Source organism: Podarcis raffonei, chromosome 9, assembly GCF_027172205.1.
Source record: "Podarcis raffonei isolate rPodRaf1 chromosome 9, rPodRaf1.pri, whole genome shotgun sequence".
Taxonomy (NCBI): Eukaryota; Metazoa; Chordata; class Lepidosauria; order Squamata; family Lacertidae; genus Podarcis; species Podarcis raffonei.
In genome coordinates this window covers 5,259,556-5,277,133 of record NC_070610.1, presented here as the reverse complement: position 1 = coordinate 5,277,133, position 17,578 = coordinate 5,259,556, and the positions used below count along the sequence as shown (strand labels likewise).

Genomic DNA, 17,578 nt, shown 5'->3' with positions numbered 1-17,578 from the left:
AGCAACAATAAGATGACTTATGTTGACATTAACAAGTTGCTTGGCGTTCAGTACTTGTCCGTTATCTTACACAGTAATGCTAAAGTTTATCCCAAACTTTGCAGCAAATGTGACCAGACATTCTTTTAGCACGACCCTGGTAAGTACCATGTCCAATTTAATGTCAAAACAAACAAACAAACAAATTTCTTTCCAGTAGCACCTTAAAGACCAACTAAGTTAGTTCTTGGTATGAGCTTTCGTGTGCATGCACACTTCTTCAGATACACTACATGCACACGAAAGCTCATACCAAGAACTAACTTAGTTGGTCTTTAAGGTGCTACTGGAAAGAAATTTGTTTGTTTGTTTGTTTTGAGTATGGCAGACCAACACGGCTACCTTTCTGCAATTTAATGTCGTTTGTGTAGTTCAGCTTTATGCAAAGGAAGATGGAAAAATATAAACTTACAAAACCGAAACCCAAGATGGGACCTGCACATTTGTAAATGTTCAATTGTCCCCATATGTCAATCAACCCATCAGGTTTCAATATTCCATGTCTTCAGACCACCACTGTCCCTGATTCAGCATGCTGCTATCTTGTGGACATTTTGCAAACAAGTTAGAAGGCGTTGATAGGGGTTACCTGGCGATGCCACCACCTCAAATACAGACTGAAAGGCTCTGCGATCCAATTCTTCATCTATCTGATGTCTGTAAAAGTCTATGGCCACCAAGCAGAAGAGGTTAATGTCCACTTGCTCTGATTTTCCCATTCTGCTGATAATATGTGGAAGACTTTCAAAACAGTCAAGGATATAACCAAAAGCATCATATAAAGCATTTTGAGTTTTAACCACATCACTCCCCACTGGAAAAAGGGTTCAAAAGTAAACTCTACACATCAGCATAAAGAAACCTAATATGCAGATGAAACCCAGCTCTACCTCTCTTTCAAATAAGAACCAGTGAAGGCGGTGACGGTCCTGTGTGAGTGCCTGGAGGCGGTTGGAGGATGGAAGGCGGCTAATGGATTGAGGTTGAATCCTGAGAAGACAGAAGTACTGTTCTTGGGGGACAGGGGGCGGGCTGGTGTGGAGGACTCCCTGGTCCTGAATAGGGTAACTGTGCCCCTGAAGGACCAGGTGCGCAGCCTGGGAGTCATTTTGGACTCACAGCTGTCCATGGAGGCACAGGTCAAATCTGTACCCAGGTCAGCTGTCTACCAGCTCCATCTGGTATGCAGGTTAAGACCCTACCTGCCCGCAGACTGTCTCGCCAGAGTGCTGCATGCTCTAGTTATCTCCCGCTTGGACTACTGCAATGCGCTCTACGTGGGGCTACCTTTGAAGGTGACCTGGAAACTACAACTAATCCAGAATGAGGCAGCTAGACTGGTGACTGGGAGCAGCCGCCGAGACCACATAACACCGGTCTTGAAAGATCTACATTGGCCCCCAGTATGTTTCCGAGCACAATTCAAAGTGTTGGTGCTGACCTTTAAAGCCCTAAACGGCCTCGGCCCAGTATACCTGAAGGAGCGTCTCCACCCCCATTGTTCTGCCCCGACGCTGAGGTCCAGTGCCAAGGGCCTTCTGGTAGTTCCCTCACTGCGAGAAACGAAGCTACAGGGAACCAGGCAGAAGGCCTTCTCAGTAGTGGCGCCCGCCCTGTGGAATGCTCTCCCCTCAGATGTCAAAGAGATAAACAACTACCTGACATTTAGAAGACATCTGAAGGCGGCCCTCTGATGGGAAATTTTTAATGTGTGACATTTTAATGTATTTTTAATCTTTGTTGGAAGCTGCCCAGAGTGGCTGGGGAGACCCAGCCAGATGGGCGGGGTACAAATAATTAATTATTATTATTAATATAGTGGGTTTCAGGAAATCTCCTATTTTGGTTCATATCTCAACTGCTTCATACAGCAGCTTTCTTTTACAGAAACATGTATGGCCCAAAAAATATATATTCACCCAGTAGACTGTGAGGATAAAGATATCCCCCCTTAGTATTCTGTATTAAAATTCCGCAGAACTGATGGAACAGAATCAAGCCTCAGTATGACAGTGTTAAATGTTATTCAACATGCTGATAAAACGTATCTGTTGTCTAAAATCAAGTCTGGTGAAGTACTGTGTGGTTTCTTGCTTTGAGGATACTGAGACCAGCACAAATCCTGACGGCTCTTCCCTTGGGAAGCTTTGAAAGCGTGTCAGCTAAGTCTGCACTTTCAAAAGCTCCTGTCCTCGGGCGAAAAGCTGCCCAGGCACCCAGGACAGATTTGACCGTGTGGATAAGTCTGACTGTAAGCTCCATGCTTTCAAAGGCATCCAACACTTACTCCCCTATCCACCATTTTTTGCGGCAAAGGTCAAGTGGGGAGAGGGAGCATGTGCCACAGGCCAGGTGAAAGCGAGCAGCAAGTTGTATCTGGTCTGGAAGCTGCTTCCCCAGCCATGCCTTAAACTGCGGTGAATCACAGCTATGGCTTGGTTGAAGAAAGTCACCTTTATAAGACGCCATTTGAAGTTGGCTTGTTACAAAGAAACCATAGTGAACTTTAGCCATACTTTGCCACACCGTTCGTCATGTGTGAACCACACAAGCTGTGTGGAAGCGAAACCTTCTGCACTCTTCCTTGCAGCTATACCAGCGGAGAAGGCGGTGTGAAACTGAGAGAAGCTTGTAGGCTACGGTAAGTCCTGCCACAATAGACCATGACTTACTGCGACATTCAAGCATAGCCACCATATTTTTTAAAAATTGATTTTACCACTGCATCCATCAGTTTTTCATCCATCAGATTCCAAATGATCACTTGCTGCTCTTCTGACAGAATCTGTGGCTCCAGAGACAAAATGTTGTGTATGAGGCATCACTGAATCCCTGATGGAGACCAGGGAAACTGATGGTGTTTTCATCTAGATCTGGGTGGTAAATGACTTCGGTCACATCCACACTATACATCTAAAGCACATGGCTTTTCCCAAAGAATCCTGGGCACCGAAGTTTGCTAGGGGTTCTGAGAATTGTAGCTTTGTAAGTATTAAACTACAGCTCCCAGGATTCTTTAGGGGAGGCCATGTGCTTTAAATGAGCTTTAAAATTTACATATATAGTGTGGATGTGGGCTTTGTGAACACTGCAGAGCATCTAGAAGTCAAACGTCAGAGTCCTGCACTGAAAGCGGTGGTTGATTTAAGTTAAGTGCAACTTCTTATGAAAAGGACAGATCAGAACATGGAGATAAAAAAGGAGAATTTACGAGCTGGAGATGAGTTCTGCAGAAATCCTTTTAACTGCTAATGGCTCACTATTCTGGAAACCAGGGCAAACCCCCGCTGGTGTTCAGTCAGTAGGGCATGAGACTCTTAATCTCAGGGTCATGGGCTACGAGTCCCATGTTGGGCAAAAATATTCCTGCATTGCAGGGGGGCTGGACCAGATGACCCTTGAGGTCCCTTCCAGCTGTACAACTCTGTGATTCTTTGAAATCTCACCCTGCCTGCCACCAAGAGGAAGTACTTTTCCAAAGGGAAGACTGCCCCATCCCAGCACCACTGGAAAACGGAAGTCTTTCTTTAGGCTTTAAAATGAGGCCTATAGAAAAATAATCTGCTTAGGATACATTGCTGAAATCCACTGGCTGGTGGAAGCACTGACAAAAAAGCAAGACAGACTCCACATTGCCATGGCGACCGGTGTTCTCTGCGTGAAGTTGGAAAGTGACAGCATCACCCAGTCACGGACCATGGAGGACTGGCCAGTGGTATGCAATGTTTGAAATACCTGCAAGAGTTAAAACAGATAGATCATATGCGAAAGAAAATGTATATAAAGATTCTCCTGCAACAAACAGAAAGATATACCATACCCAGTTATTTTTAACTGCAGGGCTGGTTTTGTGTTTATGCTGTTAATCCTGTTCTTCGATTCAATGTCAATTTTCAGATTAATAATCCGTAAATTATAAAACAAACTACATAAGGAACAAGTACACTAATTAGCAGACAGAATACTAGCACATAACAGACTTAAAGCTAACAAATCTAGAAGGCTCGGGAAAATAAAAAGCCTTCACAAGCTCCACAGCTACATGGGTTGTGTATGCTTAAAAAATCTGCTTGATTTCTTCTTCTTTTGCTAGTCACGGAGGTGAACAATTCAGGGCCCTGTTGCGCCTGCAGTGATGCACAGCACTGGGAAGCCAGGTCAGCAATGTGGCCTCACTCTCTGCTGACGACCCAAACCCTGATTAAGTGTGGGTGGGGGAAATTGACACATGAGCAGTACGGTAACTTGTTTCTTTAGCCATGATTAATCTTTCTAATGTTGTATTAAAATCAATATAAACCTATTTTTCCCTAAACAGTGCCACATCATATGTCATGTACTCTTGCAGTAAATAAATAATTTGTTTTCGGTATTTCAACACTTTCCCCAAAATGACTATTTTTTTAAAAAATCTCACTAACAGGACAATCCCAATGTACCGCACTTTTCGCTCTATAAGACGCACTAGACCATAAGACGCACCTAGTTTTTGGAGGAAGAAAACAAGGAAAAAAAATATTCTGAATCCCAGAAGCCAGAACAGCAAGAGGGATCGCTGCGCAGCAATCCCTCTTGCTGTTCTGGCTTCTGGGATAGCTGTGCAGCCTGCATTCGCTCCATAAGATGCACACACATTTTCCCTTACTTTTTAGGAGGGAAAACGTGCATCTTATAGAGCGAAAAATACGGTAAATATATGTGTTAGGGGAGAGAGGGGAGAATGAAAGACTGCATGCCCAAATGCTGATGGAGTCCAACTTCTATCAGCAGAGCGAGCGTGGCCAGCAATCAGCACAGCTACACCTCTATGGCTAATTTGCCACCCTTGCTTTAATTATTCCATTCTTTTCATACATAGAAAGGATTCTGAGCTGTGGAAGAGATGCATGAATGTGCTATTAGGGATCTGAGACCCCATAGGAAACACCACTACAGATCTCAAATACCGTTTGTGTGGAGTTAGACTGCTGTTGACTCTAAAATACAATTTTGTACCTTTCTTACATGATTTTATTTGTTTATAAAAGTATGTATATACTACCCTCTCATAAAATATCAGGGTGGTGTACAGCAATATAAAAGCACAAAAAATAAAGCAGTACAGACTAAATATTAACATGATGGGCTACTCAATTTGATTTGAACATTAAATTAGAATCAGTATCAAATACATTTAAGAACTATTACTTCAACAGGGTCTTATTTGTGCCTCCCCCCCCATATAAGATTATCAAATGCTTTTTAGAAGCAGAAGAGGGCTAAGGCCTTGATCCTCAGAGACTGTCATTGCTTGCTTGCTGTGAATAATTTGCCACATACTTTGCAGACAATTTTTTTTGTTTCACCCTAGTAGTCACAGCTTGTGAGCTAGTGAAAATGTCTAAGCAAAAGGGAAAACCGGAAAACCAACAAAGTGTTAGAAGTGAGCAAACAAAAGAGGTCAGGGGGAGATATGGGGGGGGGGGGAATCTTACCTTATATACTACAGTTGCCATAAATTGTGGATATGGCTGCTGGTTAGAAAGAAATTCTCCTATGACTTTATTCATCACATCTTGTGGAGGGAAAAAGTCGTCAAGAAACTGAGGGAGAATCCGAGTTACGACTCTGGCTTCAAAGGGAAATCCTTTTCTAACCCTAAAAAACAAACAGATGTAATAACAAGCAACTATCATATTTCTCAAATATTCAGCTTCATGTAACAAAATATATTCATCCCAGTCAGTGACCACAACAGAAAAGGCTTCCCTGCTCCATTCAGTGCTGATAAATTCTTTAGTGCAATCAGGGTGAGCTCCTATAAGATCTCTTAGGCTGAGGGGTTCACAACACAACTTCTTTTTAATGAACCATCACAGCTATTTTGGAACTCTCAGGCCGCTCATCTAGAGCAAATGAGCTTCTCAGTCAGCACTTTTAGCAAGAGAATATGAGTTTTTTAAAGTATTCTAAAAAGCAGTAGGACTTCTCTAGGTAATGTAGATCCTGGAGAATGTGGAATGGCAGAGAGCTCTCAGGCCACTGCTGGTTCCTTTGGGAGCTAATGAGGGCAAGCGTTCTAGCTGGAGCATCTTCTCTACTGCTTTCCATCACATTGTAACCACTTGATAAACAGACGTTTGTCTTTTCAGCCGTTTTGTTTTTCAGCTGTGACAGGCTTCTATACGACTTACGGGCTCTAAAAACGGAAATATTGCACCTTCTCCAAATGTGTATTATTCTGCTGATGTAGGAGAAAGAAAGTGGTCTGGAAAACCTACAACTACATTTTGCGATCAATTCATTATGAAAGCATTACCAATCACGGTTTATAGGATCATAAAATACATGCTTGATTATTTCTAATAAAAATATATGTGGCTGTTCCACTGTTGACACATTGAGTATTGACTAGGTGTAGGATTTTCAGCAATTAAATCAATCTTGAGAGACTTAGTTTCAGATAACAAAGGGATTAACTTGATATATGTGCACACATCCAAAATCTCTGCATTGAATTTACATTAGATTCATATTCCTGGAAATGGAATTTACTTGTATGCTTTATCATGACATTTTGTCCCAGAAAGATGGCTGGGCTGCTGGGATCGGCCAAAAGGTTGCCACTTTTTCTTCTTTTCACAAAGGAAGGTAGTGTGTGTGTGTGGGGGGGGGGGGAATCTTTTGGACACTTCATCTTTCAAGATAAAACCCACCTCCCCTGACGATTCTTAAAAATCTATCCTCTTAACCTGCCGTGAAAGTGTGGGGGGGGGCATATCTGACATACCTTTAATCTCACCTATAAATACAATCCCTGCCAATTACATTTTCTTTAAAACAACCATTTCCTACCTGTCAAAAAGAACAGAAACTCGCTCCATAGCCACAATGACAGACTCACTGTCGGGAGCTGCTTGGTTTTGATCTGCAACTCGCCCTGGACTTATCTTCTCTTTTCCTAAAGGCAGAATACCAAGAAAACACAGTTTTAATATACAGTACAAGGGAACCAGATAATTTAAATAAAGGTAGTTAAAGTAATACAGGCACCAGAATGAGGGACTGACATCCATTGGCTAAGTGCTACAAATGCCAAGATGTTGGCCCCAGCCAACTCAGGATTACCAGAGTTTGAATGCTGAATCTGGAACCACCATTCATTATATAACCTCCTGCCTGGCCTGAACAAATAGCCAGGAAGGGAACCCACCATCATTGCTGAAGTGCCCTGATATTAAGACAAGTTCTCTAAGGAAGAGGGCAGCACTCTATTTGAATGTGCTTTCTGGCATCCCAGAACAGCTTGACTTCTAGAAGGCCTATTTATGCCATAGTGGGTATGCAAGCCACAAACTCTTGTCTTCAACATACCCAGCAGACAAGCTACCCACTTTGGACTTGGGCCACAATCTTAGAAATATTCAAGAGGTCCTTGGCTAGGTGTTCCTTGTGCTATGTTGTAAAAAGCACCAAAGGGGGTGGGGAACCAAAATACATCCTGAAGATAACAGCTTGGGATTGAGACTAGGTGCTGAATTGTCCTGCTGAAGGCTTGATGTTTCACTAAACCCCTCAAACAAGGTGATGCTACAAGGAACCAGGCAGAGGGCCTTCTCGGCAGTGGCGCCTGCCCTGTGGAACGCCCCTCCCATCAGATGTCAAGGAAATAAACAACTATCCAACTTTTAGAAGACATCTGAAGGCAGTCCTGTTTAGAGATGTTTTTAATGTTTGAAGTTTTGTTCTGTTTTTAATGTTCTGTTGAAAGCCACCCAGAGTGGCTGGGGAAACCCCAGATGGGTGGGGTAGAAATAAATTATTATTATTATTATTATTATTATTATTATTATTATTAGGCAAATTCCAGAGGGTAAACTCCAGACACTGTCCTCTGGACACACTGGCCCACTGCTGTTTGTGACCAGTTTGTGACCAAATGGTTGGTCTTATGTGGAGGTACGCTCTTTCCTTGCATGTAATTAGAAGTTGAGAAACAAGTGGACGATTGGTTAGATTTCTTGCCCGATGACTTGAAGATGCAGTTCCATCAAGGCTTGAATACTCCAAAGGTATGTGCTTGTTGATAAAGAGGCTTGTTGGATTTTTTATTTCACTTGTCCCTTTTTTGGCTGTCAGCAACATGGGTGTATATGTGCGTGTGTCTAGTTTCGGTGACGACTGCCTCAACTGGCTCACCAAATACTTCAGTTCTTGCAAAAGGGAAATTTGCCAGTCTGGCCAAGATCTATGTCCTAGTTCCTCAGCCAAATTATTCTTCTGGCCACTGAGTTCTCTATCATTGCCTTGGATCTTAGATCATGGGTCGGCAAACTAAGGCCCGGGGGCCAAATCCAGCCCAATTGCTTCTGGATCCAGCCCGCAGACGGTCCAGGAATCGCCGCATGGATTCTGATCATTCGGGCTGTGCCATTTCCACCCCCCTCCCTCTCACACACCATGGTGGCGCCTCCTCCCTCCCTCCTCCTGGCTTCTCCCCGCCCTGCCTAGAGGAGGAAGGGGGCTGGGCTTCGTTGAGCCGCGGTTGGCTGAACGCCATTTTAAGCAGCCCCTCTCCAGAGCCAGCCCTTTCACACCATTTATCGTCCCTCCGCTGCTGCCAGCCCCTGCCACTCGCAAGGCACAGGTAAGCAGCCACACAGGTAAGCAGCCACTGGGGCTTGTCCGGTGCTGTGGAGAAGGGAGGGGAGAGTAATGGGGGGGGTATCTATTTTCCCCTCAAAATATAGTCCGGCCCCCCACAAGGTCTGCAGAAAAAGTTTGCTGACCCCTGTCTTAGATGATGTCCAAGGAAGAATCTGCTAGCAGGTTATAGAAAGTACCATCTTTTTGAAACCATCTCTCACTGTCCCACTTTACCTACACATCATGGGGCAATAATTAGAAAGTGGGAGGCAACAGAAGTAATCTAGCATTTATTTCACTGTTGGGTCAGGATTACCTTGATAATCCTTACTCCAGAGGGCTACACATTACTGAGAATATGAAAAAAAGTAAATGTATGTGCTATGAAAACAGTTCCTGGGAAGTGTTACTTTATGAGGTGTGCATTTTCAGCACTGAAAACATGTGAAGAGATCCATACCTGTATACATGCATGTCAGCATTAACCCCAATGCTGCCATGGCTCTGTGTGGGCTGTGCACATTCACTCTGTCTACACTCAGTTTAACTAATGATTCACAATCCAGCCTTGAGAGTTGTTCTGAAAGGAGGAGCCGTTCTAACCCTCTCAAGACACAGTGATAAATAATGGATGGTGTCAATTCTTCACTTCCAGACAACATCACTCCACACATCTGAAACAAACAGGAAATAAATTTAAATATCCATAGACAGGTGTGGAATCACAACAGTAAGGCCAATATGTGAAACTCAATTTAAAATACAACAGAGCTCAACAACAGCCAATTCATTATGACAAAGCACCATTTATTACCACTATGAAGCACAGGTGAACAACTCCAGGCATGCCTGGAAGAAGCGGACCATTTGGATCCCTTCCAGTCGGGATTCAGGCCTCATCATGGGACTGAAACTGCCTTGGTCGCACTGGTTGATGATCTCTGGCGGGCTAGGGACAAAGGTGAGAGCTGTTTCCTAGTTCTGCTGGATCTCTCAGCGGCGTTTGATACCATCGACCATAACATCCTTCTGGACCGTCTTGAGGGGCTGGGAGCTGGGGGCACTGTCATACAGTGGTTCCGCTCCTTCCTCCTGGGCCGTGTTCAGAAAGTGGTGGTGGGGGATGAGTGTTCAGACCCCTGGGCTCTCACTTGTGGGGTGCCTCAGGGTTCTGTCCTCTCCCCCATGCTTTTCAACATTTACATGCAGCCGCTGGGAGAGATCATCAGGAGGTTTGGGCTGGCTGTTCATCAGTATGCGGATGATACCCAGCTCTACCTCTCTTTTAAATCAGTACCAGTGAGGGCGGTGAAGGTCCTGTGTGAGTGTCTGGAGGCGGTTGGAGGATGGATGGCGGCTAACAGATTGAGGTTGAATCCTGACAAGACAGAAGTACTGTTTTGGGGGGACAGGAGGCGGGCAGGTGTGGAGGATTCCCTGGTCCTGAATGGGGTAACTGTGCCCCTGAAGGACCAGGTGCGCAGCCTGGGAGTCATTTTGGACTCACAGCTGTCCATGGAGGCACAGGTCAAATCTGTATCCAGGGCAGCTGTTTACCAGCTCCATCTGGTACGTAGGCTGAGACCCTATCTGCCTGCAGACTGTCTCGCCAGAGTGGTGCATGCTCTGGTTATCTCCCGCTTGGACTACTGCAATGCGCTCTACGTGGGGCTACCTTTGAAGGTGACCCGGAAACTACAACTAATCCAGAATGCGGCAGCTAGACTGGTGACTGGGAGCGGCTGCCGAGACCATATAACACCGGTCTTGAAAGACCTACATTGGCTCCCAGTACGTTTCCGAGCACAATTCAAAGTGTTGGTGCTGACCTTTAAAGCCCTAAACGGCCTCGGTCCAGTATATCTGAAGGAGCGTCTCCTCCCCCATCGTTCTGCCCAGACACTGAGGTCCAGCTCTGAGGGCTTTCTGGCGGTTCCCTCACTGCGAGAGGCCAAGTTACAGGGAACCAGGCAGAGGGCCTTCACGGTAGTGGCGCCCGCCCTGTGGAACGCCCTCCCATCAGATGTCAAAGCGATAAACAACTACCTGACATTCAGAAGACATCTGAAGGCAGCCCTGTTCAGGGAAGTTTTTAATATGTGACATTTTAGTGTATTTTTCATCTTTGTTGGAAGCCGCCCAGAGTAGCTGGGGAAACCCAGCCAGATGGGCGGGGTACAAATAATAAATTATTATTATTATTATTATTATTATTATTATTACTACTACTACTACTACAGCAAAGTCTAGCACCACACTGGGCTCCTCTCTCTCACAAGCATTTTTACAGATTATACCCCCAAAGAGGGCCTTTTCTCAGACTGAAGTGGCAGGAAACTATCCAACTTGCTCGACATTTCCCCTTATTCCCAAATAGCTCATTCACAGGATGGTGGGAAATAACTATGACACAGCGGCAGGCTTCTAATGTGGTTTGGTATTCACCAGTATTATAATGAAGTGAATCTTAAGAAGGTGCACGGAAGGTTCAGTGGAGTCACCTGTCACATTTTGCAGCAGACGAAGGTGGGCAAAGGTACAAGAGGAACATGAGGATACAAACACACAGCCAGGCTCTACCTGATAAACCTTAACCACAGCGGACACAATATCTCCTTACATGCAGCTGTGAAATTCAACCTCCCAAAGTGTTTTCAGTCTGGTAACTGAGGTCGCACCAGCTCTCAGCTATGCTCTCCAAGAATAGGCTAAATTCACACCACTTGATGCATAGTAAGTACACAAGCACACTATTATGGGTTGAAGGTCGTTTCCTTATATTCTGCCATGGTCATTTATGCTAATTGATCTTTTTTTTTTTTATAATATTTTTTATTAAACAATTTTTATATTAACACAAACAAAACATACAAAAACAAACAACAAACATTAACAGAACAAAAAACCAGTACCATTTCATGTCCTAATTTCTTAAACCTTACTTCCTCGACTTCCTCTTGCTTCCCGTTTCTGTATTCCAAGTTCTTACAATTATTCAGCGAATCTTCCCTTATTTTACTATAAATTTATATTAATCATCCTTATTCTCTCTGTCTTAACCATTACTAATAGTAACCATTTATTTTAAGCCCAACATCATTCTAACTGTCATTAATTTTATAGTATTTCTTTAAGTAATCCTTAAACTTCTTCCATTCCTCTTCCGCCGCTTCTCTTCCCTGGTCTCGGATTCTGCTCGTCATTTCTGCCAAACCCATGTAGTCCATCACCTTCATCTGCCATTCTTCCAGTGTGGGTAGATCCTGTGTCTTCCAGTACTTTGCAATAAGTATTCTAGCTGCTGTTGTAGCATACATAAAAAAAATTGTATCTGTCTTTAACACCCCCTGGCCGACAATACCCAAGAGAAAGGCCTCTGGTTTCTTGGGGAAAGTATATTTAAATACCTTTTTCAGTTCATTATAAATCATTTCCCAGAATGCCTTAATCTTCGGGCACGTCCACCAGAGGTGAAAGAATGTACCTTCCTTTTCTTTACATTTCCAACATTTATTATCAGGCAAATGGTAGATCTTTGCAAGCTTGACTGGGGTTATGTACCACCTATAAATCATTTTCATTATATTTTCTCTTAAGGCGTTACACGCCGTAAACTTCAACCCGGTGGTCCACAACTTTTCCCAATCAGCAAACATGATGTTATGACCAATGTCCTGAGCCCATTTAATCATACTTGATTTTACCATTTCATCTTGTGTATTCCATTTCAGCAGCAGATCATACATTTTTGACAAATTCTTAGTACTGGATTCTAACAGTTCAGTCTCTAATTTTGATTTTTCCACCTGGAAGCCTATTTTACTATCTAATTTAAACACTTCATTTATTTGATGGTAATGTAACCAATCTCTCACCTTCCCTTTTAGTTTTTCAAAACTCTGCAATCTCAATTTGTCCCCTTCCTTTTCCAAGATTTCCCAATATCTTGGCCATTTCGACTCCATATTTAGCTTTTTAACTGCCTTAGCTTCCATAGGTGATAGCCATCTTGGAGTCTTATTTTCCAGCAAGTCCTTATATCTGACCCAGACATTTAATAGTGCTTTTCTGACAATATGATTTTTGAAACTTTTATGCGCTTTAGCCTTGTCATACCACAAATGTGCATGCCACCCAAAAATATTGTTAAATCCTTCCATTTATGCTAATTGATCAATTCTATTTTACTTCTCAAGATAAAAGCGAATGCAAAGTCTTTCTCTCACACGCCATACCTACCTGTATAATTCCTGAAGAGAATTCAGGCCCTACATCGAGAGGATAGTTTTCTATTAAATAGAATGCCACTGCACACATTACCAAGACATGCTGCTGGTTGTGGGTGTTCACACAGCTGTTAAAAAGGAGAAACATTGATATATCAGTGGGCTGGAGTCTTCCCATAGAGCGTTAAAATCAAGTGCTCTGTTCTATAATCCTTACATAGCTGGAACTACAACTCTTTCTAATGAGACTCAGAAGAAGTGACTAGAAGAAATAACTGTTTTATGGTTCTTGTAGCATTTTTTAAAATTTTAAATATACACTATCTATCAAACCAACTGTTTGCTCTTGTTAAAAAGGAAGTTTCCCTGGCTAGGTGACTGGTAGCCACATATTTATGCAAGATCAAAGTATCATATGATGCTAACGATTTCTAAAGTTTTACCCGCTGTTTCAAGCTTGCTGATAACTTTTACTAAAATGTCCATTAAAGCAGACTGAAGAGGTTAACCACATCAGGTTGTGTTGCATTTTCAGTTCCACAACTCAGAAATTCTGTTAAATGAAAGCCACAGTACATTATTACATAAACACCTACTGTGATATTCCTCTTAGATTGGAAAGCAGATATTCAGAGATGATTGGAATAAGTTGCTTTGCTGTTTCATCAAGAAGGTCACACTCAAGGATGTAAAGAATTCCATGTAGGGCTCCTATGCGGCTTGGCATGTGAGTGCTGCGTAATGTTGATTCCAGCAGGCGGCTCACGGGCTCTGCTACCACTTTATCCTAGTGGGTGTGAAACAATAGATGCAAAATTGTGCTGAATTAATTTACAAGCTGGCAACTATAAAGTTAGTAACAATTAACATAAAATAACGATGCAAAAGTTTTTAAAATCCATAAAATATTCTAAAGTATGATGAAATATGTCCAAGTCATTAACATTCTATCCATTCACTGACATGTGGTATTATTTTGAAGGAAAACAGCTTTATATTGAAATACATGACACCAGTAATTCCTGGTGTGTCATATGGTAAGCTAAAGGTCCGAGTGCTCTTATATTGTGTCCTGGGAAGTAAATGTGGCTTGAATGCTTGGAAGATTCTGCCCCTTACACATTGTGCTGAAACCAAGAGAAAGACTGAGGAGAAGGGCCAGAATCCGGAAACAAAACTGGGAAAATGTGCAAAGGATGTTCTGTCCCCAAGGGACACATGCAGCAAGCAGTTGCGGGCCAGGAGCCAGGAGACCTGGTCATTTATACAGACACCCTACTCTGCTCCCCCACTTTTGCTCCTTAAGAAGAAAATGCCACTGACGTCACCCACATCTGTTCTAATCAGGACTCTCCAGCGGGTGGGTTGCAAGGCCTGTGCAAGTGGGACTTATAAGTAAACCCAAAATAATTTTTGCTTGTAATCTTTAACTAGTATGATGAATACCTCTTCCAACTTTTTGTTTTCTTGGCATATTATAATGCAATATTGAAATATGTAACCGAATGTCAGAAAGGCTAGAGTCTTACATACCCACAAACAAAAAAACTTTTTGAATTACTTTGTAAGTAAACCACATCAATAAGGGTGTTCAGTAAATTTAACAGGCAAATTTGCAGGTTAAAATGCACTAAACCAATGGCCGCTGAAGAACAAAGGTCCAAACTTCATGGGACAATAAATCAATTGATTACTATACCAAGTAAATTTAGACTTGTGGGCCACCATAGCAAAAAGGAAACCACTGTTCTGGATTGACAAATTCCAGTGTGCTTTGCTAAGATCTTGGGGGGTGGTGTGGGGGAGAATGTAGGTATTTTTTGGCCTCTTTCATTCTAGACTTGATAGTTCGACAATGTTCGGGGGTATAGAGTAAGAAATACCCTCAAAGTACATTAAATTATGTCAATTTCTGCAGTGGCTCCCTGTTTGTGGAGCGCTCTCCCCAGGGAGGTTTGCCTGGCACCTTCATTGTACACTTTTTAGGCGCCAGGGGAAAATGTTCAGCCTTTAACTGATTAACATCCAATGCCCTTTAAAATTGTGTTGGGTTAATAAAAGAGATAGAAGAGTTATCTGCACACAGATGATACCAAACTCCAGTTGATGTTTCCCCATGAGATGTAAATTGATCAGTGAGAGTCGGAAAACGAATCACTCCTTCAGGCAGGAGAGAGAAAAATGAGGCGTGACCACGCCTGCTTCCCAGAGTTCTTTGTTCTCTTGCCTCCATCACGTGACAAGATAATACCCAACCCATTCATAGCATCAGCAACCACCTCCAATCCCTGAAGAAGAACAGGGCCACACAGATACTATAGAGCTACCACCCTCCAAGACCACATTCTGGAACCAGCCATACAGGGAGGAAGTGGAGCACAGTGCCCTGAAGGATACCATGGTCAAGAAAGGAAGGCACAGATGTCTCTCCTGAGAGGAAGGAGATTCTTCCTCCTGCTTACATGGCCCCCTCTCTATCTAATCTTACACTGCATTTAAGGAAGGGAAAGAGGAGAGGAGCAGCTTTAATGTCAAATGCAGTCTGTGTGCTATTTGGCGCTACCCAGATAGGAAACTGTAAGGAAGACATTTTATACCTTTCCACATGTATACAAGAGCAACTTCTGGAAGAGTCTGTTGTCTTGCCCTTATGATGAAAATTATTATTTTGAATTGTATTGTTTTGATGAATTTATTGTTGCTTGCTTTATTTATATGTAACTTGTGGTTGATATGATAGTGTTTACAATGGTTCACCCCTCCTAATGCTATTGTGATTATTGTAAGCCACTTCGTGCTCAACATTTGTTATTGGAAAAATTGAATACAAATATCAAATCAAATCAAACTTATTAAAAAGCCGCTGAGAATTCTAACAGAATCAACAGGGATGTGCTCCTCCTCAACAGCTGGTTCAGTCCCATTACTAGGCCAGAAACCAGACTGAAATGGAACTGGGAAATGACTTGTAAATTAAAAGAAATCCTACCATTCCAAGAACAGCAGCTGCCTTACATGTAGCTGGAACCAAATACTGTATAAGGATTTCATCTTCTGATGGGTGTGTCTTCCGCAGTTCTGTTAATGTTGTGTACATCATTTCAAACTGATTCCTTTCTGTAAATAAGTCAGATACTGCTAAAAGCTGCAAGTACAAAAAACATTACAAAATAAGTCTTTTTAAAGTTGTTTATATAACAAGTCATTTCAATCAAGTATATATAACATATATGAATGCAACTTTACTAGAAAGAAGCTCAAATGTAAAAATGTTAAAATATTTCATTATTTTTTTAAAAAATGTGTGTGTTAAGATTATCACAAAAAGAACACTGAGATCACCGAGAGAGTTCTTTCTCTGCTTCTGAGATGGAGATTATATTGGACTTTGGAGATAGCTAATGAAGCTGCCTTTTTTCTCCACCAGTAGGAGAGATTCCCTCCCAGTTTGAGATATGTGGCGACTGGGAAATCCATTCTGTTTTTATAACTGTGTGTTATATTGTGGTAAACTGACCTGAGACCTTTTGGTTAAGGAAGAGTGAAAAATCCTATGAAGAAATTTTAAAAAATAAAATCCCTCCACATCCAGAATACTTACATGCAGCTATTTAATTGGTAGCCTTGAGCTGACTTTAAAGAACCATACCCCCAAAAATGGGGAGGGGAGAAGTGATACATTAAAGTTTGTAATTTGGGATCATATTATAGGGTGGTATCTTTCATCAGGCAGATGAAGCACTTTCATTGCTTGCAATGCTTTGCTGCTTTTCCAACCTCTATCTTTGTTTTGTTTGCTTTTCCCATTCTTTCAAAGGATCATCTACCACCTTCCTCACCAATAGTAATGGTGTCCAATTTCCTTTTTTGTAGAGATGCTATCAACCACTTTTTGTGGTCCTCAGATATACAGTGGTACCTTGGTTCTCGAACTTAATCCATTCTGGGAGTCCGTTTGACTCCCGAATCTGTTCGAAAACCAAGGCACAGTTTCCAATTGGCTGCAGGAGCTTCCTGCACTCAAGTGGAAGCCGCGTCAGATGTTCAGCTTCCGAAAAACATTCACAAACTGGAACACTTACTTCCGGGTTTGTGGCATTCGGGAGCCGATTTGTTCGGAAGCCAAGCCGTTTGAGTACCAAGGTACCACTGTAGTTAACTCAAACCCCATGAGTATATGAGGTCAGCCTGCTCAGTGACTGGCTTCAGCTTTGCACTTCTTGAAATGTCCAATAGATCTTGAAATCTCTAATTTTAGAACCTTTGTGCTCAAGATTAGGACTGTTCCAATAATGAAAATAGATTAGATTGCTGGCCTTACAGTATATCAATTGTGTAATCAAGTCCCAAGGTCTGTTAAAATTTCACTGCTCTTTAAGAACTGAACCAGATCATCCCAGGCTTGCTGTCCACCAATCTTTAGAACTCTACTTAGCACCTGTAATCCATACTAAAGCATTGGAATTTGTAGGCAAATTTAAACAAACAGAAGCATTTATTTATGACAGCCCAAAATAGTGTTAAGATTTGGGAATTGCAATCATATATACAATATACGGTAGGTTCTCCGGTTAATTTGCACCCCAGTCCAGATCACCTCATGTTAGTTTCCCTTCAGTCCAGTTCCTCCCGGTTAATTTGCCAACAGATCCTGTTCCAAATCAATTCAACTCACTTTAAGCTGCCCA

At 42.4% G+C, this 17,578-nt stretch overlaps 1 protein-coding gene across 3 annotated transcripts in view; it reads right to left on the bottom strand.

The window, feature by feature from the left end:
- Positions 1–541: 541 nt before the first annotated feature.
- HTT (huntingtin) overlaps positions 542–17,578 on the bottom strand; it is a 115,047-nt gene continuing 98,010 nt past the window's right edge. For all 3 annotated transcript variants that reach the window (XM_053403374.1, XM_053403376.1, XM_053403375.1), the window contains 8 exons: positions 15,880–16,035; positions 13,487–13,677; positions 12,904–13,018; positions 9,125–9,338; positions 6,874–6,979; positions 5,514–5,676; positions 3,614–3,774; positions 542–780 (listed from right to left, as the gene is read on the bottom strand). In XM_053403374.1, coding sequence (XP_053259349.1) covers positions 567–780; positions 3,614–3,774; positions 5,514–5,676; positions 6,874–6,979; positions 9,125–9,338; positions 12,904–13,018; positions 13,487–13,677; positions 15,880–16,035 — 1,320 coding nt within the window. In that variant the 3' untranslated portion in view covers positions 542–566. The remainder of the gene's footprint in view (positions 781–3,613; positions 3,775–5,513; positions 5,677–6,873; positions 6,980–9,124; positions 9,339–12,903; positions 13,019–13,486; positions 13,678–15,879; positions 16,036–17,578) is intronic.